General features: G+C 41.1%; 1 protein-coding gene and 1 pseudogene across 1 annotated transcript in view; both read right to left on the bottom strand.

Moving 5' to 3' along the window:
• Nucleotides 1-745: 745 nt before the first annotated feature.
• The window catches only part of Tmem41b (transmembrane protein 41B), a 28,105-nt gene continuing 5,082 nt past the window's right edge, over nt 746-23,768 (bottom strand). The window contains exons 2-7 of the mRNA XM_036173505.1: nt 21,011-21,128; nt 15,637-15,765; nt 9,926-10,019; nt 8,699-8,803; nt 4,322-4,460; nt 746-2,298 (exon numbers count right to left, since the gene is read on the bottom strand). Coding sequence (XP_036029398.1) covers nt 2,129-2,298; nt 4,322-4,460; nt 8,699-8,803; nt 9,926-10,019; nt 15,637-15,765; nt 21,011-21,128 — 755 coding nt within the window. The 3' untranslated portion in view covers nt 746-2,128. The remainder of the gene's footprint in view (nt 2,299-4,321; nt 4,461-8,698; nt 8,804-9,925; nt 10,020-15,636; nt 15,766-21,010; nt 21,129-23,768) is intronic.
• On the bottom strand, nt 19,177-19,917 carry LOC118573266 (annotated as a pseudogene).

Here is a 23,768-nt window from a genome sequence, read left to right on the forward strand (position 1 = left end):
TCTTCCTGCCTCAGCCTTCCAAGCACTGGGCATGGGTCACCATGCTTGGTCTAAGTTCTCTCTCTTTTAAAGGTTTAGTTATTATGTATACAGTGTTCTGTCTGCACGTATACCTGCACGTCTGAAGGGCATATCAGAACCCATTATAGATAGTTGTGAGCCATGTGGTTGCTGGGAATTGAACTCAGGACCTCTGAAAGAGCTTTTTTCTTGACAGTCAAGCGTGTTAAAACAATGGTTACTCTCTCCAGGTAGAAGAAAATATATCCAACTAAATTGGCAGCTCCTGTTATATGTAGGAAAAAAAATATAGCAAAGGAAAAGAATGTATACACTAGAGGATGGAGGTAATATTCTCAGCATAGACTAAGCACCATAAGACAAACCAAAATAAACAAGAAGGTTTCCCCCAAACCCAAGCTTTTATTTATTTATAAAGGTCCGATAAAAAATTTACATACACACATGTGAGTATACATGTATGTGTGTATAGCTCAGGTTGGCCTCAAACTCATTATGTGGCCGAGGTTAACTCTGAACCTCTACTTCCAAAGGCTAGGGATTGCAAGCATGTTACCATGCCCAGCTTCAATGATATTTATACAATAATATTAGTAAATCTTTGTCCCAAACAGCCATGTGTTTAATTCATTTATAAAAATAACAAAAGCTTTATCACTTGGTCTCTGGTTATTAAGAACTTGCTAGACATAACAATTTCACACAAAAGGACACAAGACTACACTATCAATCAATATTATTTTCCTTGTATTTGTAACATATCCACATATTAACACTGTGACAGAAAAAGATTAGTCCATATTATGCAGGAAAACTGGACTTCGATGATCAGACTACAAAGATAAAAACACAAGGACTTCCCACACCGCTAAAGCAATTGTTCAACATACCAACTGCATCTTGGAGTGCTTCAGGTCGCTCTGTCCTGGCAAGGAATGAAGCGCATAGCCACTCAGACAAAATGAGTCTCTCAAGAAATGGTAGAGCCACTAATCACCACAGAAAAATTGTTTCACTTCGTGAGGTGAGAAAGCTCTACAGTTGGGAAACTGTACTAATCAAGTGCTGTCCCAAGCAGGAAGTCATTAGAGGAAAGGCAACAAAGCAATCGCAGATTTATCATGCATAAAAGGTAATTAATTACACAATATACTCTTTAATGAGCAGACATATTAATGAGGCAAAATTTACAGTCATTGGAACAAATAAACTAGATTTAACCACTGTTTCTGCCAGATGTTTCAGTATAAAATAATTAATGTCTAAAAACTATATGCTCCGAGTATTTACTTTTAGAACCCCTTCAAGATAATAAAGACACTGTAACAAAATATTATTATCTGAATATACATTATCAACACCAATATGATACAGGCATATAATTCTCATTTTATATATGTACGGTGGAAATACTGTAAAGCCTAGAAAAAGAATGAAAACAGACTGGCCAGAACTTAAATTATCATACTTATTCATGATAAAAATCTATAAGGAAAACTTTAATAACTCATTCTTGCTACATTCACTGGCCTATGGAAAGTGCTGTCTGAAGAGAAAGAAAATAAAACCTCCTATTTGCTTCAAGTATTCAGTTTATGCTCTGAATTTTTCTATTGTTTAATTTTACTGTTCCTTATTTTACTTTAATATAGGGTCTTGAGGCATTGCTCAAGCTGGTCTCAAACTAGCAATCCTCTGGCCTTAGTCTCCTGAGCAGCTGGGATTACATGTATGTGCTACTGTACCCAAGTTCACTATTTTAGTTATTAGTCAGACAGAAAAGAAAAAAAAAAAAAAACACTCAATTCAATGAATCATTTAGAGTAAGAATTGCAAACCAAGTCACATGAATGCAATCTCAGAGCTACTCTTGGTATAGTAATGGACAACATACAGCTCATAGCATTTGTCACAGTACAACAATTTCTGTTCTCCCTTGCCACATAGAGGCATTGTTTCAACTGTCTCCTGGGATATTTTACTTTACAAATCTTCTTTCAGTTACTGAAGAGGTGATTTCAAAACATAACACGGATACACCTGCAATCCTGAGATGATGATGATGGTGGTAGTGGTGGTGGTGGTGGTAAACAAAAACCCATGATTTTTATTCAAATTTCTGTTTTAGTTTTTTCTGGAAGATGGCTGGCAGAATAGAGAGAAGAGCCAAAATCATTAGAATAAATACTGAGTTCCAGGAAACAGCTTCCCCCGCTGTTGTAAGCTGATACAGAGTTGTTCCTGCCTTAATTGCTACAAAAGAGGGAGGTGCAACACCTAAAATAAAAAAACAAAAGGCAGAGAGTGAGTGGCACTGAGAGTCTGTCAAATAAAGTAAAACCACCAATTTCCCCATATTTTTTCTTCATGTATCCATGTTTTGCTCACATGTAAGTGCATGCAGTGCCCATGGAGGCCAGAAGAGGGCATCAGATCCCTAGATCTAGAGTTACAGACAGGTATGAGCCTCCATATGAGTACTGGGAACTGAACCCAGGTCCTCTATAAGAGCAACAAATATTCTTAAGCATTGAACCAAAACTCCAGACTCCCCAAATCCCATTCTAAAAATTAAATTTCTATGTGCATATACTGTCTTTTAGGAACACAGCTGTTTGCATTTTGAAGAAAGGACTGAGAATTAAAAGCAGGTACTTAGCACACTGGAGGCCCCAGCTCAATCCTACCACACACTAGCATTCACATGGATAACATTTTGAAATGATAAAATTATCTTGACACATTGACTTTGAAGTACACCATAGAAATAAAATTTGAGCAAGGCCATGGGTTTGATCCTCAGTTAAAAAAAAAAAAGAAGGAAAAGTGTGCCTTTTCATATTGAGAAAAACAAGAACGGCTAGGGAGGTGGATCGGTGGGTAGAAAACGTCCAACTTTGTAAGTGTAGTAGTCCCCAAAAGTAATTCTGTTTCTATAGGCACCTCCTCAGGATAATGAAAGATTTTAAAGCCCGAATATTTGAGAAGGCAAATGAAAACAAAATACAAAAACATGTCATCCACAGAATAACTTCATAACTTTAGCATGTTTTAAAAGTCAGTCAGGCCAGGCGGTGGTGGCGCATGCCTGTAATCCCAGCACTCGGGAGGCAGGGACAGGTGGATCTCTGTGAGTTCGAGGTCAGCCTGGTCTACGGAGCTAGTCCAGGACAGCCTCCAAAGCTATAGAGAAACCCTGTCTCGAAAAACAAAAAACAAAAAAAACAAAAAAAAATGGGAGGAAAAATAAAGATGGCTGGGGATCTCATTCAATGGCAGAGTATTTGCCTCACATGCATGAAGCTCTAGGTTCAAACCCATGTACTTCCTACACCCCCAACACCCTACAAAAACTAGGTTGAACATATATGTAGAACAGACTTCCTGGGTTCAAGCTCTACCTCCAAATCAAACACAAAAAATAGTAGAAGTTGGGAAGATACACAGTCTGGGTAGACACAGCAGTTTATAAGATGAAGTAAATGCAAGGGGTTGGAAAGATAGCTCAGTGGTTAAGAATGCCAGCTGCTCTTGCAGAAGATCAGGGTAGTCCCAGCACTCAGGGGCAGAGGCAGGTGGATCTAAGTGAGTTGGTGGCCGGCCTGGTCTATAGAGCGAGTGTCAGGACTGTTACACAGAGAAACCCTGTCTCGAAAAACCAGGAGAACAATGTTCAGGCTGGGGAACAGTGAAGTTTGTGCAGAAAAGTACTAAGAAGAAGTTGTCTTTGGCCAGCTACAAGTCATCACTCACTAAGCCCTTTGGAAGGCCAGGGGGCCCCTGAAGCCTGGGACGCTCACAAGGGAACATGCGATCCAGACTCAGGAGAGGAGCTTTCAGCCAATGAAGCTCAGGCCTGCGACCTGTCACCTCTGAGCTAACCGGCTCCAGCTGGCAAAGGGAGAAAGGGCCAATGGGCCAGAGTTTGGGTGGATATAAAAAGTCTCCCTGGGCTAAGGATGTGGTTGGTGGCACAGAGCTGCTGGCTCGGCATACATAAGCCCCACATTTGAGCCCTAGTATCACACACACACACACACACACACACACACACACACACACACACAGGTGGAAAGGGGGTCTGCTTAATTTCAGGTTACTAAAATAATATCTAGTAGAAAGTACTCATTCTTTACAGAGGTAACACATTACAATACACTGAACAAGCTATTTATCTAGGCCAGGCTTTGTGCCAAGAGTTATATATGGTACTGGTGATTTTGCACATAGCAGGCAATCTAGGCCAGCTGGACAGTTGGACATGTGCACGGATGAGCTGTCACACGGCATGAAGTCTTACCTAGAAAAGTGCCAATAAAAAACACTTTCAATGGCACATTTATCACAGGAGAGGTAATATTAATAAACCAGTTAGGCAGAAATGGTGTGATTCTCAAAAATATAATGTAGTTAATGAGATGTTCTCTATGACGCTCTACCTGTCATAAGAAAAGAACAGGTAAAAGTTAAGACCAATATTGAAGGTAAGTTGCTTAATATAACAATACCTTAAATTCTCATCCCTGGTATGTCACAATTTACCCGACAGAAACAATGTGTGTTGTTCTGGATATGAGCTCAGCGATACAGCAACTGCCTATCATGTTCAAAGCCCAGGGTTGAATACCCAGAACCACACACATCCATACACAAAGTTAAAAAAAAAAACTTCCTTTACCTTTACGTGGGTTCCAGGGATCAAATTCAGTTGTTTGGCTTTTGGGGCCATGATGTTACAGACTGAGGCATCTTATCAGCCCCAATTTTAGTTCTTTTTTTTTTTTTTTTTTTTTTTGAATTATTTATTTATTATGTATACAGAAGAGGGCTCCAGATCTCATTACAGATGGTTATGAGCCACCATGTGGGTGCTGGGAATTGAACTCAGGACCTCTGGAAGAGCAGTCAGTGCTCTTAACCTCTGAGCCATCTCTCCAGCCCCAATTTTAGTTTTTATGGTTATGGGAGAGGTAGTGATCGATCCTAGGGACTCATTCATGCTAGCCTCCAGTTTCCAATTTTAAAAATTTTTCACATAATCTTCATCTTATGCTATTATGAGTGAATTAAATAAGTAAACAGAAAATTTTCATTAAATATAAATACTAATTACTTATATTTCTGTATAACTTATACAGAAATAAGTGATACTACTTATATAAGTATATTTCTTCTGATATTACAGATTCAATGTATAAACCAGTCATTAAATTTCAGATGTTTTACAAATAAGTGACCACAAATTGAAGTAAAATACAAATTTTTTGTTTCTTCTCTTTTTTAGAGGGAGTGAGGAAGGATGATCTCTGTATTTCCTATATGAGACACAATTATTTCTTCTGATCTTTTTATAAAAATAGAATTTTCGGGTTGGGGATTTAGCTCAGTGGTAGAACGCTTGCCTAGCAAGCACAAGGCCCTGGGATCAATCCTCAGCTCAAAAAAAAAAAAAAAAAAATTCTCCTCCTGTTACGATTTAAAAGTAAAAACGTCCCCAACAACTGTAACGTGTTGAAGCCTAGTCTCTAGTTGGTGGAAATATAAAAGGTTATGGAAACTGGGTGGTGGGGCCTAGCTGGAAGAAGCAGGCTACTTGAAGGGTGTCCTTTTTTTGTTTTGTTTTTCAACACAAGGTTTCTCTCTGTAGCCCCTGGCTGTCCTGGAACTGGATATGTAGCCCAGGCTGGCTTCAAACTCCGAGATCTGCTGGCTGCCTCTGCCTCCTGAGTGCTTGGGAATAAAGGCACATGCCACCACAACCTGTCTGAAGGGTGTTCTTAGAACTGTATCTTGGGGGTTGGGGATTTAGCTCAGTGGTAGAGTGCTTGCCTAGCAAGCACAAAGCCCTGGGTTCCATCCTCAGCTCTGGCAAAAACCAAAAAAAAACAAACAAACAAAAAAGAACTGTATCTTGGTTCCAACCCAGGAACCTCTGTTGGGTTCCTCTCTGCCATGAGATGAATAGACACTGTCACAAATTTCCTCTGCCTAATGCTCTGTCCCACCACTGGGCTAGAATGAACACAGGTAAGGACTACAAACTGAAACCTTGTAGCAGAATCATGCCTGTGTTTTTCTCCAGCATTTGTCACAACAAAGAGTCTAATACACTATGCAGATTATGGTAGCACTTTCCTGCGTACAGTACGTTAATCATTGCTAGTCTTTAGAGATCCTGACTGAAAACAGCGTTTTTCCTACTAAAATGCCCAACAGCAGTAAGCTAAAGGTTTTTCAGTTACCCACTGACAATATGATACATCCACACAAAACATGAAGTGCCTAATTTTGGGATGCTTTCACATTGACACTTGACTTCTGCTAATTGATTTTACAAAAAACAAAACAAAACAAAAAAACAAATGGGGGGGGGGTAGCATTCAGGCCTGCTCCTTGGGGACCCGCCCAGCATCCTGAAGTCATCTTATGTAAAGCCCCTTTAAGAGGGGAAAGCCCCTCCCCTTTCCTCCCCCCCTTCTCGAGGCTGTGGGCACTCTCTGCTTACCTTTCTCTCCTTTTCTTTCTTCCCCTCTCCCATCCCCTTTTAATAATAAACCTTTCCACATGGATGCCATGCCTGCAGAGTGTTAGTAACTTTCCGCCGTGCCCCCCTGACCGCCACCTGCATGGCATGTCTCCTGGGCTCAAACCCACCAAGGCCTCTGGAACACTGTTTCACAACACTGGTGCTGTGACTCAGCAGGTACCCCTGGCGTTTTCTCCCATCTGCTGGCAGTCTGGGAAATGATCGCTGGGACCCTGAGCCTTTCGGTAAGGCCCTCCCTTCTGGCTGTTTTCCACCAGTGAGGATTTGTCTCATCTCAACTGGGGTTTCTCACCTTTCGGCCTCACCCAAAAGCTCCGGTACTAGGCGACCATGTCTCCAGGCTCTGCCCTTAGGCATCTGTTCCCACATGAGGACCTACAGAAGAGCTTGCCCCCATTCACCCCACAGCCCCTAGATCTTCGGTCACTGGTCCTTGCTGACCCTGGGACGCTGGAGTTCGGTTTGTTGGATCTTCTCCCTGACTCATGGAAAGGGAGCCTACCATCAAAGCTCTAAAACCCTATCTGTACAACTTCTGCCTGCCTGCCTGCGATGTCCTGTTCACCCCGTCCCAGCTCTGGCCTGTTGGATTCCTTCCTTATCTTATCACCCACTCTCTCAAGTTCCTCCAGCCTCTACCCAAATAGTTACATCATCACCTGTGGCCAGGTCCCTGTCCAGACATGTGCACCCTTTCAAATTGCCTGCCAGGCAGAACTCGTTCTTTTCTGCCTGTCCCTTGCCTCTAATTCATTTCCTTGTCTGTAATTTCACCTCTTGCCTCTTCTTTTCTCTCTGGCATAACTCTGTGGCCAGGACCATATCCCTCTGTTCCACCCGCAGCAGATCTGCTCCAAGAAGGAGCCTGGCACCAACATTTTCCTACAGCTGCCTGTTGCTTTTGTCCAGGGAAGGGGTGGGCTGAGGATCAGGAATTCAAGGCCAGCATGGGTTATACAACACCCTGTCTCAAAAAAAGTAAAATAATTGGGGATAGAGAAACAGCTTAACAGTCAAGAGCATCTGCTGTTCTTCTAGAGGACCCAAGTTCAGATTGCAGCACCCGTATCAGATGGCTCACAACTAACTCCCTATATCTCCAGCTCCAGGGGATCTGACACTATTCTGGCCTCCACAGACATCAATATATACACATAGGACATACTTATACACATAAATAAAAATAAATTTGAAAAGAAAATTTAAAACTAAAATAAAGTTGTTAGTAGGGTGGCATACTACTTTAATCCCAGCACTTGGGAGGCAGAAGCAGGTGAATCTGTGAGTTTGAGGCCAGCCTGGTCTACAAAGCTAGTCCAGGACAGGCTCCAAAGCTACAGAGAAACCCTGTCTCAAAAAACAAAAAACAAAACAAAACAAAAAAAACCCAAACAAACAATCAAACGCAAAGTCAGAGGAGCTATGGATGCAGTTCAGTGGCAGAGTGCTATGTTTTGTATGACTGAGGGTCTGGATCCTCAGCAGAACCAGAACGCCAACAAAAAAGAGAGCTGGGCGGTGGTGGCGCACGCCTGTAATCCCAGCACTCGGGAGGCAGAGGCAGGTGGCTCTCTGTGATTTTGAGGCCAGCATGGTCTACAAAGCGAGTTCCAGGTCAGGTTCCAAAGCTTAAAAAGCTTCTTTTTTTTGCAGTAGGCAGCAATGCAGAGTCATAACTGGCCAAAGTGCTGACAATAAGTGACTGTTGAGTGCTCTCCTTTTCATTCAGGGTAGGTCTTCCCATCTCAACCCAACAAAGAAAACCCCACAAGCCAAGCCAATCTAGACAATTCCTCCCTGAGCCTCTTTTCCCAGGTTATTTTACTTTGTGTCAAATCAACAATTTAAACTAACCATCACATGCTTTAAAACAAACTTCTTGTAGGAGTGGTAGCCCAAGCCTTTAATCCCTGACCTCTGGAGGCAGAGGTAGGCAGATATTAGAGGTGAATCTGAGACTAGCCTGGTCTACAAACTAAGTTCTAGGACCTGCCAGAGCTACATAGTGGAAAATAGGCATATGAAATTCTCAAAGAACAAAAACACCATCTTTAAAAATTTTATCACATTATTTTAAAAAATGATGACAAACCTAAAGAACCATAAAGAAAACCAAAAATACATGCCTACCTGCTGCGACCATTTTACTGCTTTCTCTGTTAGGTATTTGTATACCACAGGTCTTCCAACTAAATAGGAGAGCATGTAGCAGAATGAGGCTCCAAGTCCAGAACACTGGAAAACAAAACAACACATGTACTTTTGTATCTTCCCATCTCCTTCCTGTACATTATTTACTTAGGTGACCCCTTTCAGGGCCAGGCAAAGCAGTCTATATAACATCTCTTATTTAGAGAATAAGAACCCATTTGATTTAGTCCTTTCTCAAACTGTAACTTAAAACAAGATCAGTTAAAATAAATGGGTACTTGCAATTAAACTCTGTGGCCATATCCAATAATTACTGCTATCCTTTAGCTTAAGAACAAGGAGACTTGCCAGGCGGTGGTGGCACACCTTTAATCCCAGCACTTGGAAGGGAGAGGCAGGTGGATCTCAGTGGGTTCCAGGCCAGCCTGGTCTATACAGCAAGTCCCAGGACTGTTACACAGAGAAACCCTGTCTTGAAAAACCAAAAAAATAAAAGCATAAAAAGAATAAAGAGCCATAGCTGGGTGTGGTGGCACAGGCCATTAATCCCAGCATTCAACTAGGGAGACAGAAGCAGGCAGATCTCTGTGAGTTTGAGGACACCATAGTCTACAAACAAAGCAAGTCCCAGGACAGTCAGGACTCTGTTACACAAAGAAACCCTGTCTCAAACACAGCCCCACCCCCCAAATAAGTAGTCCTTCCCACTCTCCCCTATAGCTATGCATAAAGATACTACTTCCAGCCTAGGGGCTCACTGTGTCAACCCATAATCTTAAACTATCTGAACTACAAAAACAGAAAAGAAAGGCTATGTAATTACAAGTTAGTCTATAGTACCCCATTCTAGGAAAACCAAACTCTTTTTTGTTTGTTTTGGTTTTTCGAGACAGGGTTTCTCTGTAGCTTTGGAGCCTGTCCTGGACTAGCTTTGTAGACCAGGCTGGCCTCGAACTCACAGATCCACCTGCCTCTGCCTCCCGAGTGCTGGGATTACAGGCATGCGCCACCACCGCCCGGCGAAAACCAAACTCTTAACAGCTCCATATGAGAAACTTAACAGGAACCACACTCCTGTTAATTGACATTAACACCTCAAAAACTGATGAATGTTAAGATGAGACAGAGTGGAGGGGCTAGAATTCCATTACCATCCTCAATGTTCTATTTATTTTTCCAGTCTCCCAATTCATTTCACATACTTACCAAACAGACAAGGAATAAGGCTAGTGGAAAGGGATAAAGAAACCCCGAGAGTATACTGAGGAATATGGAACCTGGAATAGCAAATGTTTGCAAGCTGTTAACTTCTAAGTTAAGGATTAAAACATAATAAAGTAGAATTTTTACAAGATAAACTCTGAGGAAAATTATAATATAAAAATTATGTTAATAACCTCATAGTAATTTTATGTAGTATTACTATTTTGTGTTGGACTAAAACCTACCCCAGGAGCTCAGGCGGGTTTTTCTACTCATGGTATCATCTCTGCACTAGAACAAGTTGCATACTTTGGAGATTCTGGATATTAGTTTGGGAACTAGGAATACCCAACTTGTAGTAAAGGATAATGAATGTCTCTGGCTCTAAATGAGATACCCATTGACTTCAGCAAGAAAATAAACACAATGTTAGTGTTGTACAATACAACAATTTTAAGGTGTGTTACTTTTGTTTATGTTGCATTTTTTTAAACTCTGTGAAGCTGTGTTACTGTGCCCGTCTGAAACACCTGATGGTCTAATAAAGAACTAAATGGCCAATAGCAAGGCAGGAGAAAGAATAGGCGGGGCTGGCAGGCAGAGAGAGGATAAATAGAAAGAGAACTCTAGAGGAAAGAGAAAAAGAAAGGAGACACAGAAGGAGGTGGACTCTAGGGGCTAGCCACCCAACTCCACAGCAAGGCAGAGTGAGAACAAGAGTTACAAAAGAAAGCCGGGTGGTAATGCCTGTAATCCCAGCACTCAGGAGGCAGAGGCAGGCAGATTCTGTGAGTTCGAGGCCAGCCTGGGCTACAGAGCCAGTCCAGGACAGGCTCCAAAGCTACAGAGAAACCCAGTCTCGAAAAACCAAAACAAACAAAGTTACAAAAGAAGAGAACGGAGAAAAGCCAAGAGGCAAAAGGTAGGTGGGGTAATTTAAAGTTAAGGAAGGCTGGCAAGAAGCAAGCCAAGCTAAGGCCGGGCATTCATAACTAGGAACAAACCTGTGTGTGTGATCTATTTGGGAGCTGGGTAGCAGGTCCCCAAAAGAGAAAAAGAGCAAAAACAAACATGTTGGTAAAATTATGCTAAGAGGAAATCCAGAACAAACATCCAACAGACACTGGGCAGAGATAAATTTGGCTGCTAAACAAACAAACAAACAAGAAAACAAAAAAAAAAGTCTTCAGTAAGGTCTTTTTTGTTTTGCTGTTTTTGAAACAGTCTCATTTAGTAGTCTCTGGCGGCCTGGAACTTTCTTTGTAGACCAGGTGACCAGGTCAGATTCAAACTCAAGAGATCCACCTACCCCTGCTCCCTAGCGCTGAAATTTAAAGGCATACTAATTAATATGTGCTAATGCAGACTGGCTCTACTAACAACTATGCTGTGAACCTATCATTCTTCCATTATTCCAGTTGCTTAATGACTTTGTTTTTTAATATTCAAACATAAAATATGTACTTAGTATATACATACTACTTTTAAAAAACTGGTTAAATGAACACTAGGATTAAAATAAGAAAGTTAGGGGCTGGACTAATGGCTCAGAGGTTAAGAAAAGCAGGCAATATTTTTAAATTCAAGGGCAGTCTGGCCTACATAGCAAGTTTCTGGTCAGCCATGGCTATAAAATGAGACCCTGTCTCAAACAAAGCAAAAAAATTAACAAAAGACACAAACAAAAGAGGAAATTAAATATCTCATCAATAATTTTTGGGGCTGGGCGAAGGATCAGTAATGAAGCAGGTACTCAGTGCACTGGAGGCCCTGGATCAATCCCAGCACACCCTAGCATTCACATGGATAACATTTTAAAATGATAAAATTATTTGACACATAGACTCAAGTACAACATGAAAAAAATTAATTTCAGGTGTTACTTTTTCTCATGTTCCCTAGATGGCTCACAGAGTTCTAATAGACCTGTGCTACTAAAATGAAATCTTTGGCCGGGTGGTGGCACACGCCTTTAATCCCAGCACTTGGGAGGCAGAAGCAGGGGGATCTCTGTGAGTTCCAGGCCAGCCTGGGCTACCAAGTGAGTCCCAGGAAAGGCGCAAAAGCTACACAGAGAAACCCTGTCTTGAAAAACCAAAAAAAAGAAAGAAAGAAAGAAAGAAAGGAAAAAGACAAAAAGAAAAAAAAAAAGAAATCTTTGTTATATGCACCAAGATCAAATCTCTCCCTGTTGTTCACTCAATTAAAAAAGTGTGCCTTTTCATAGTCAGAGTTAATATTCCAAAGTACAAGACAGACTATCGAGATGGCTCAGTGGATAGAAGCACTTGCTTTGGAGCCTAGTGGCCTAAGTTTCATCCCTGGAACCCACAAATAAGTAGAAAAAGAAAATCAGGCTGGATGTGTAGTGGCACATAACTTGAATCTCAGTACTTGGGAGGCAGAGGCAAGAGGATCTGTGAGTTTGAGGCCAGCCTGGTCTACAGAGTGAGTTGCAGGACAGCCAGGGCCAGGGATATGTATCAAGACTCCAGTCTTTTTTTTTTTTTTTTTAGTTGAGGATCGAACCCAGGGCCTTGAGCTTAGTTAGGCAAGCGCTCTACCACTGAGCTAAATCCCTAACCCGATTCCAGTCTTAAAAAATTAAAAAAAAAAACACTCTACAAAATTGTTCACTGACCTCCACATAGCATGAGGGTATGCGCACATGCACACATATAAATAAATAAAAACAATACAAATAGAGCTGGGTGGTGGTGATGCACACTTTTTTTTTTAAAGATTTATTTATTCATCATGTATACAGTGTTCTGCCTACATGCATGCCTGCAAGCCAGAGCACCAGATCTCATTACAGATGGTTGTGAGCTACCACGTGGTTGCTGGGAACTGAACTCAGGACCTCTGGAAGAACAGCCAGTGCTCTTAACAGCTGAGCCATCTCTTCAGCCCGGTGGTGCACACCTTTAATCTCAGCACTCAGGAGGCAGAGCCAGATGGATCTCTTTGAGTTCCAGGCCAGCCTGGTCTACAAAGTGAGTTCCAGGAAAGACACAAAGCCATACAGAGAAACCCTGTCTTGAAAAGCCAAAGAACAAACAAACAAAAACCAACTAAATGTAATTATCTTAACAAAAAGGGGTTAACAAACTACAAACAAAACTCTCACAAAAACCTAAAACAGGCTGAGAAGATGGCTCACTGGATAAAAGTGTTTGCCATGCAATCCTGAGTTGGATCCCAACAGTCTGAGTGCAATCTCTAGAACCCATGTAAAGGTGGAGGGGGGGAAGAACTCACTCTACAAAGTTTTCCTCTCACCTCCAGACACATGTGTGCATACACACACCATAATAAAATTTAAAAAATGGCTGGAGAGATGGCTCAACAGTCAGGAGCACTGGCTGTTCTTTCAGAGGTCCTGAGTTCAATTCCAGCACCTACCTGGTGGCTCACAACCATCTATAACTGTAGCCTCATGGGAACAGATGACCTCTTCTGGTGTACAGATAGATATACATGCAGACAAAACATCCATATATATAAAATAAATAAATCTTTTAAATAAATAAACATAAAATAAAAACTCAAACAAATGAGATTACTATTATTTATCAAATGAATAGTAATTGTGTGTAATAAGACTTGCTGGATTGCTTAAAATTTTAAACTAAATGAATTTTGTAGTAATAAACCCTAGGATACAAGTGTATGCCATATGATTAGCACTGATAAATTTCTTAACACTGTTTTGTAGTATTAAATAATTACCTAAGCCAAGAGACTACTCGGAAAAATAATGACATGGGGCTAGAGAGAAGGCTCAACAGTTAAAAGTGCTGGCTATTTTTCCAGATTCCCAGCAACCACACAGAAGCTCACAGCAGTCTCTCATTCCAGTTCCAGGAATCCAGTGCTCTCTTCTGACCTCTAAGGGTACCTACACACATGTAAGTGGTGCACCAGATATCCATGTAGGTGAAATACCCATACACATAAAAATTTTTTGAACGAAGCTGGGTGGCAGTGGCATAAGCCTTTAATCTCAGCACTCTGGAGGCAAAGCCAGGTAGTCTCTGTGATTTCCAGGCCAGCCTGGTCTATAGCATGAGATCCAGGACAGGCACACCAAAACTACACAGAGAAACCCTGTATCAAAAAACAAACAAACAAACAAACAAACAAACAAAATTTTTTTAATGATATGGTAACTCATAATTGAAGATAGCCCTTGAAATTTAAAGGTTACCTATAAAAATTACAAATAAAAATAAATATTCCAGGGGGCTAGAGAGATGACTCAGCAATAAGAGCATTGCATGTTCTTCTAGAGGACCTGGGTTCAATTCCCAGCACCTACATGGCAGCTCACACCTGTCTGTAACTCCACTTTCAGGGGACCTGACACCCATGGCAAAACACCAATGCACATAAAAAATAAAATAAGAAAATAAACATTCCAAATAAGAGGAAAGTTAAGCACTACATATGTGAGTGTGTATATTTTTTTGTTTGTTTTGTTTTTTTTCAAGACAGGGTTTCTCTCTGTAACAGCCCTGGCTGTCCTAGAACTCAGAGACCCACCTGCCTGCCTCCATCTTGAGTGCAAGGATTCAAGGCGTGCACCACCACACCCAGCACTGAAACAGCACTGAAGTAAGAATCTTCCTAGTTTACCTTTCCAAAAGAATGTCTTTTGTTTGCTGTGGATATCGCTCTGTGTAAATAAAGTTCTGATTGGCCAGTGGCCAGGCAGGAAGTATAGGCGGGACAAGAGAGAAGAAAGAGAATTCTGGGATGGAGAAGGCTGGGGAGAGACACCGCCAGCCGCCGCCATGAGAAGCAACATGTAAAGACACTGGTAAGCCACACGCCATGTGGCAAAGTATAGATTAACAGAAATGGGTTAATTTAAGATAGAAAAGGTAGATAACAAGCAGCCTGCCACGGCCATACAGTTTGTAAACAATGTAAGTTTCTGTGTGCTTTCTTGGTTGGGTCTGAGCGACTGTGGGACTGGCGGGTAAGAGAGATTTGTCCTGACTGTGGGCCAGGCAGGAAAACTCTAACTACATTTGTTGTTCTGGTTTTTTTGAGACCAGGTCTCTAAATCAGTGTTTCTCAATCTTCCTAATACTGTGACCCTTTAATACGGTTTCTCATTTTGTGGTGACCACACAGGTTGAGAATTGCTGCTCTACACAGTCGTGGAATTCTATGAAGTCACTGTGTAGACAAGGCTGATAGGACTCACAGAGATCTGCCAGCTTCTGGCTCCATAGTACTGGGATAAAAGGTGTGAGCTACCAATGCCCAACAGAGTTTTAATGTTTGAGAGCTCATGCCTATAATCCCAGCACTCAGGGAGGCTAAGGCAGGTAGATTTCTGAGTTCCAGGCCAGCCTGGTCTAGAGTTCCAGGCAAGCAAGGGCTACACAGTGAGACTCTGCCTCAAAAAAACAAAACAAACTCAGTTTTATTCATTTTTAAATATTAAATTATTTGTGTGTGTGGACCTAAGTGGGATGTGTAGAAGTTAGAGAACAACTTTCAGGAGCAGGTTCTCTCATACCATGGTCCTAGGAATCAAATCCAGCACATGCTTGGTTGGCAACAAGCCCCTTTATCTGCTAAGCCATCTCACTGGCCCCTGCATTAACATTTTAAAATGAAAACAGTCATTACTTAAAACAGTAGACCTTTAGAACCTTATCTTGAACAAATTAGAAAACATTTTTTAGATAAAAGGATACAAAATATACGTAGCAAAATAAGCAACCAATACTTGTACGTAAAAGGTGTCCTTATATTTGGAGAGAACTTTTCCTAAAGCCTTGGCATCATCCATATCTCTTGGAACCTTCATGTTCACTCTTTCTTCTCTGGAGAAATAAAATTAATAATGTAAAAAATTTTAAGAACCAGAATTCCATGATAAAAATCAAAGTTAAATTCAAAACATGAAGTTTTAAACAAAAATGAGGCAATGCAATTTATCTGTAATAAGGACAAATTCACAAATTTTAAATTTAACAGTCTGTAAACATACACACATATAAAGTTCAAAATGGTACAAACCAACGATTAAAAACATTTATTTCACTATTGGCTTTAATTTTAATTTAAACATTAAGAAATGTATTAACATATTAAAAACATACTTGTGTGGCAGTGGTAGTGTATTCCTTTAACCCCAGCACTCAGGGAGGGAGAGGCAGGCAAATCACTTTGGGTTCTAGGCTAGCCTGATCTACAAAAGAGTTCCAGGACAGCCAGGACTACACAGAGAAACCCTGTCTCCAAAAACCAAAAATGCCTAGTTGAAATTTTTGTTTTTTCGAGACAGGGTTTTTCTGTGTAGCTTTGTGCCTTTCCTGGATCTTGCTCTGTAGCCCAGGCTGGCCTCAAACTCAGAGATCCTCCTGCCTCTGCCTCCCAAGGGCTGGGATTAAAGGTGTGCGCCACCACTGCCTGCCCAGTTGAAATTTTTATAAGCAAGAAATCATTTACTTCTAAACAAGGCAGAAAATAGAAAACAAAATTAATGGCAAGGGAAAAGTAAAAAGCCAGGGGAGGTAGACAGCCCCAATTAGTGTGTAGGCTGAGGCAGGAGTTTGAAGACAATCTGGGCTTCATTGGAAGATACTGTCTCCAAAAAAAAAAAAAAAACAGAGTAAGCAGTACGTAGTAGTGCATGCTTTTAATCCCTGCACTAGGAGGCAGATGTAGACAGATTAAGAGTCTAGCTTGGTCAACATAGTGAGTTCCAGGGCAGTCAGGATTACATAGCAAGACCCTGTCTCAGAAAAAAAGTTAAATAAAACTAGGAAGTGGTGGCACACTCCTTTAATCCCAGCACTCCAGAGGCTGAAGCAGGTGGATCTTTGGGTATTTAAGGTCAGCCTGGTCTGCTTAGTGAGTTCCAGGGCAGCCAGGGCTACATAGTGAGACCCTATCTCCAAAGAACAACAACAACAAAATCATTAAATAAATAATAAAATTAAAGCTATCTTTTAATTTAATGTACTTTTTGTTTTGTTTTGTTTTTTTTGAGATAGGGTCTCTATGTGTAGTTTTGGTGCCTGTCCTGGATCTCGCTTTGTAGACCAGGCTCGTCTTGAACTCACAGAGATCTGCCTGGCTCTGCCTCCTGAGTGCTGGGATTAAAGGCATGCACCACCACCACCCAGCTGAATTTAATGTACTTTTATGACTGTTTTCACTGTAGGATAATGACAGAACATTATTTTTCCTTTTTTTTTTTTTTAAATATTTTTGATGCTCAATCTACAGCTTATAGATCTACTGATGTTCCTGCTTCAGACTGAGTAACTAGCTTGCTGGAACTACAGATTTATACCACCATACCTGGCTGCATGCTACCTTTCTTTAACTACTATAAAAATACCTAACTAAAGTGGCTTCTTGCTGATGAAATTTAAAACTAGAAATACTCTACAGAAGTGTGCACATACATATACACACACAAACAAATATATAGAAAAAATAGCAGACTAGAAAAGGTACCTAACTACATTATTATGTATGTTATTACAAAGATTGGAAACAAAGATTACCTTAAATCACTCTTCATTTCCTATTCCTTTAAAAGCCAGAAAGGAATCTAAAATTGAATTCATGTCAGGAGGCAGAGACAGGAGGACCTCTGTTAGTCCTAGACCAGCCTGGTGGATACTGAGAGTTCCAGAAAGAGGGTACATAGATGGATGGATGAATACATACATACATACATACATACCCTATCTCAAGAAAAAAGTATTTGCTTAACAATACAAACAGGCAGGCAAACTCTCCTTCAGAAGCCCACATGGGTGTGTTACTTTCTTCCTCAGAGCCTCTATTAATCCTGTAAGATCAGTTTAAAATGTCTTTAATAGCTGGGTGGTGGTGACACACGCCTTTAATCCCAGCATTCAGGAGGCAGAGCCAGGCAGATCTCCTTGAGTTCAAGGCCAGCCTGGGGTACAGAGTGAGTTCCAGGAAAGGCGCAATGCTACACAAAGAAACCCTGGGGGGGGGGGGGGGACGACACCCAATAAATAAATAAAGATAAAATGTCTTTTAATACAAACTTCAATTCTGCTTCAAAAACTTAAATACACACACTCTCAGCTCACACACAGACAAAATTTAAAAATATACATTGAAAGAGAAATCACCTGCAGACAGTCACTTATAAAATCTCCTCACTGAGCATGGTGGGAAACAGCTACAATGTCAGCACTCAGGAGGCAGAGCAGGAGGATCTGAAATTCAAGACCAGCTCGAGCTGTCTAAGAGAACTTGACTCAAAAAACATAGGTTAGCCGAGCAGTGGTTGTGCACACCTTTAAACCCAGTACTCAAGAGGCAGAGACAGGAGGATCTCTGAGTTTTGAGGCCAGCCTGCTCTACAGAGTGAGTTCTAGGACAGCCAAGGCCACACAGAGAAACCCTATCTCAAAAAAACAAAACACGTATATAAATTTAAAAAATGTCTTCTAGTAATCATGTTTGGAAAAAAACCTTGAAAGCCACTAGAAAGATGATTCTTTTTTCATGCTTAAAGGCAAATGTATTTGATTCCTTTCCATGTAACACATACTAAAGTAATTACGAGGGGCAGTGGTGGTGTATACACCTTTAATCCCAGCACTCGGGAGGCAGAGCCAGGTGGATATCTGTGAGTTCAAGGCCAGCCTGGGCTACCAAGTGAGTTCCAGGAAAGGCGCAATGCTACACAAGGAAACTCTATCTCAAAAAAACAAAAAAAATAAAAAATCAAATAAAATAAAATAAGGGCTGGAGAGATGGCTCAGAGATTAAGAGCATGACTGCTCTTCCAGAGGTCCTGAGTTCAATTCCCAGCAACCACATGGTGGCTCATGACCATCTATAATGAGATCTGGTGCCCTCTTCTGTATACATAATAAATAAATAAATCTTAAAAAAAAAAAAAAAAGTAATTACATGCTGCTTTTCCAAATCAAGTTTGGAAAAGGAGCTTACATAGAGGAAAGGGAACATTCTTACTAAGCTACTCACTGTCCAAGTAGTGAGGAGTATACTGGGAGAGTTAACATCTATCGTCTTTTCCAATATGCATGCTCATGAGAAGGCCTGTATTAGCCTTGTACCAGAAGAAGCCTATGAAAGCTATTCAGATTTGCCACAACAGGGAGGAAGGTACGGGAGGAGAGGAGGAAGAGGAGTGTCGATTGTCCTATGTTTGAGTGTAGAAGCTGCTGGCAAGAAAAAAAAAAAAAGAAAACCAATAAAATGAAGTGGTATTTCTTAGGATGCCATGCCAAGCAGAAAGCCTCCAAAAAATCCTCCTGTCACTAGAACATTCTTCTTTAAAAATGACATAACCTCCTCAGCTTTCCTCTTGGCCTCAATTGGTATTTGGTTATTATTATGAATCTTCAACTGCTCTTCGGCTTTTTTCACGTCTTTCTCTACTTGTTGCCAGTCAACTTTGATGTATCCAGTAGGGTTTGCCAGCTGAAGTACAAAGAATCCTCCTCCTACAGCTGTTGCAGCCAATTTTCCAACTTTCTGGAATATGAAACCAGTGCACCTTTAATTTCAGCACTCAGAAGGCAGAGGCAGGCAGATCTCTGAGTTCAAGGACAGTGTGGTCTACTGAGCTAGTTCCAGGACAACAGGGCTATACAGAGAAACCCATCTGGTAACACCTTCAATTAACAGCTGGGTTGCTACACTATACTTTGCAGCCGATGGGCCCAGATTCCTGCCCAAACAGCTTACACCACCACAGTTGTTTAGTTAATTCTGCAAGATTCCAGTGCCTCAAATTTTCCAAAGTTTCCTTGACTGGTCACAGCCATTTTTGAAAGATGATTTCTTAATTAGGGAACTGATACTAGGAAAGCCTTCCACAGAAAAATCAAAGAGTCAAGGCAATTTTCTAGCTTGAGAAACCTTTGGTAACCCTTGGATGTGGACTATTAGCCTGTTCTTTGAAGACTATACTAGCCTTGAATCAGAAACATCTACCTACCTCAACCTCTGCCCCTGCAGTGCTGGGATTAAAGGCTTGAGCCACCACACCTGTCCTATCCTTTTCTTTCTTTCTTTTCTTTTTTCTTTTTTTGTTTTTTTGTTTTGTTTTTGTTTTTGAGCTGAGGATCGAACCCAGGGCCTTGTGCTTGCCAGGCAAGCATTCTACCACTGAGCTAAATCCCCAACCCTTCTTTTCTTAATAAATTCTAATTTTGTTTCATTTAAGAAAGAAGGAAGGTGCTGTAGGATGTTCTGTATGCTGTGAATATGTGTTGCTCCTATTGGTTGACAAATAAAATGCTGATTGGCTAGTAGCCAGGCAGGAAGTATAGGTGGGATAAGCAGACAAGAATTCTAGGAAGAGGAAGGCTGAGTCAGGAGACATCAGTCTGCCATCCAGGGGGCAGCATGTAATGGCACACAGGTAAAGCCACAGAACACGTGGTGACAAACAGATTAATAGAAATGGGCTGAGTTTAAATGTAAAAGCTAGTCAGTGTTAGGCCTGAGCTAACAATGGAGAAATTTTAATTAATATAAGTCTCTGTGTTTTTACTTGGGTCTGAGCGGCTGTGGACCGGGCAGGTCACAGGAAAACTTTAGCTACAGGAAGGAATGAAGGAAATAACCAGGCAGTGGTGGTGCACGCCTTTAATCCCAGCACTCGGGAGGCAGAGCCAAGCAGATCTCTGTGAGTTCACAGAGGCCAGGCTGGTCTACAGAGCTAGATCCAGAAGGAAATAAAGAACGGAGGGAGGCCTGGGGGTATATATCAATTGGTAGATTGCTTGCTTAACATACAGAAAACCCTGGATGAAAATCTGGGATCATCTCAGACAAGAGGTAGAGACAGTAGAATTAGAAGTTCAAGGTCATTCTTCATGAAAACAAGGAGTTTAGACCAGAGAGGGGATAAAACAATCTGTCTGAAAAACAAAAGGGTAGGAAGGTGGGAAATCTGATGTAACAGTGCTCATGTTATAATCTATGAGAGCAGGTACAAGCACCTTAACAGTTCTGTTGCCAAAGGAAATTTAGCTTTTACTTCACTTAACATCTAAAATATATAAACATTTTTAGTTTCTTTTGCTGTATACTTACTCACTAAGCTGAGGAAAGTTTTTATATACCAAAAACATAACAAAAGCTGCACATAAGAAAATGGACACCAATATAAGGAGTGACATTCTTGCTGACCCAGCTTCTGCATAAGGTTTGTCTGAAAAAAGAAAAAGAAATAGGGTAATTAAAATAAATAGTATTTCAAGCTAACTAGTAACTTCTTCAAATCCTTTCCTCCCCAAAACTGTTCAAACTCTTACCTAAAACCATGACATTAAACCAATTACTTCAACTGCTATAAGAACCACTTCTTGTCATCTCTCAGCACTCAGGGGGCAGAGGCAGGCAACTTTGAATTTAAGGCCAACTTCATCTACATAATTCTAGGACAGCCAGGGCTACACAGTAAGGCCCTATCTAAAAAAAAAAATTTTTTTTAGGAAGATACCTCTGGCCTGCACATGCATACACCCACACAAATATGTACATATCACATACACATACATAAATTACTCTTGGCCTGACAGGTCAAACCTGTAAACCCAACTCTTAGAAGAAGAGCTGCTCAAGGTTTGAGGCCAACCTGGGACAGATAATGGTGTGGTGCTTTAATAAAGGTTTCCTGGAGATCAAAGGAAATAACAAGCCATTTTAAGTAAACAAAGAAGTCAGGCAGTGGTTGTAACTCACACCCTTAATCCCATCACTTAGTAGGCAGGATCTGTGTGTTCAAGGCCACACTAGGGAACAGAGCCAAGCCTGGTGACACACGCCTTTCATCTCAGTACCAACCACAGAGTTCTGAAGGCCTATACAGACATGAAGTGACAGAGATGGCCAGGAAGAGGAAGTGATGTAGCTAGACAGAGAGCAAATCAGATGGCAGAACAGCAAGACAATAAAGGCGTGGGCAGACCGGAAGTAACTCGCATTTGGAAGCTGCAGAGTTAGTGAGGTAAGGTTGGCTGGTGGCTTTCTCTATTTCCCTGATCTAAGGCTTTCACACCCATATTTGGCTCCGTGTTTGTTTGTTTTTTAAATAAGACCATTTAGAAATTCGTCTACATAGTGGGGTTGAGGCTAGCCTGGAATAGATAACAAAACCTCTGCCTCAAGAATCAAGAGCTATGGGGCTGCACAGGCTGGTAGTTCACAAACATCTAAAACTCCAGTTCCAAGGCATCTGATGCCCTCTTCTAGCTTCCACAGGCACAGGTATGTGGAGCATATACATACAAGCAGCCAAATCTTCATATATAAAAACAAACCTTTAAGAACAAAACAGTTGTTACGGAGCTGGGGAAACAGCTGAATAAGAATGCATATACTGCAAAAACATGAGTACTGAGTTTGAATCCCCAGACTCACATTGAGCCAGCCTAGCCCAAAGGGGGGCTTCCGACTTAGTAAAAGATTCTATCTTGGGGATTTAGCTCAGTGGTAGAGCGCTTGCCTAGCAAGCACAAGGCCCTGGGTTCGGTCCTCAGCTCAAAAAAAAGATTCTATCTTAAGACAGTAAGGCACAGAGCAATAAAGGAAGACACCTTTCTGTTCTAAGCTCTGTATTGTATATGAACAGTCTTTGTTAGTTTACTTGGTTGGGTCTGAGTGGCTGTGGGACTGGTGGGTAAGAGAGATTTGTCCTGACTATGTGCTAGGCACGAAAATAATTACAAAGAGAAAATTCTAGCTACCTGTATTTATGAGCCTAAGTGCTCAAACCTACCCACTCACATGCATGCACACAAAAAAAGCTATAAAAACATTAGTATGTATTAAAACTAACTCAATCAAAAATGTAGCTTTTGTTTCGAGGACAGAAGACTAGGCAAGGAATGGCAGGCAGCACACACCTAACTAATCCCAGCAATTAGGAAGCTGAGGCAGGAGAACTGAGAGTTGGAGAAAAACCTGCGCTATACAAGGAGACCCTGCCTCAAAAAAATTACACTTTTACACACACACACACACACACACACACACAATTTTCTTAAGGCTAATTTGTTTTCTTATCAAATAAAAAAAGTCTTAGAAGATAAATAAGAGGACCAGGCTTTTTCTCTCAGCACTCAGGAGGCAGAGGCAGGTGAATCTTTTAAGACCAGCCTGGTCTACAGAGCAAGTTCCAAGACGGCCAGGGTTACAGAGAAACCCTGAAACCCTGTCTCAACAAACCAAATAAACAAAAAAGAAAAAAAAAAAAAGATTACATAAAAACTGAGTTCAGAGAGACAGTTTCAATGGGCTGTCATCAAAGCAAAGACATGTTATACAGAAGTAGTATATAAGGAGTCTAGTCTTTTTATTATGCTTGTTTTCTTTTAAAGACACACTATTTTTAAATCTATCTGGAGAGCTGAGGAGACGCTCAGCAGGTAAAGGCACTTGCCACTAAACCTGACAGACGACCTGAATTCCATCCCTGACACCCACAAAAAAGGAAAGATAGATCAGACTCCTGCAAATTGTCCTCTGACCTCCACATGTGTGCCTTGGAATACTGCGTTCTGGCACATACACATGTCCCATCTACCCACCAGAAAATAAACAAATAAGCAAACAAATAAATGTAAAAAACCTTTTTAACCTACCATCTAGAATTAACTTGTCCCAGTCCAAAGTTTCAGCTTATTTTATTGAGAAGTCCATGAACTCAAAGTATTTGATGGTAATAAAATTGTTTTTGTTTTTTTGAGATAGAGTTTCTCTGTGTAGCTCTGGCTGTCCTGGAACTCCCTCTGAGACCAGGCTGGCCTCGAACTCACAGAGAACTGCCTGCTTTGGCCTCCCAAGTACT

The sequence above is a fragment of the Onychomys torridus genome, chromosome 1 (genome assembly GCF_903995425.1).
Source record: "Onychomys torridus chromosome 1, mOncTor1.1, whole genome shotgun sequence".
NCBI classification, from domain to species: domain Eukaryota; kingdom Metazoa; phylum Chordata; class Mammalia; order Rodentia; family Cricetidae; genus Onychomys; species Onychomys torridus.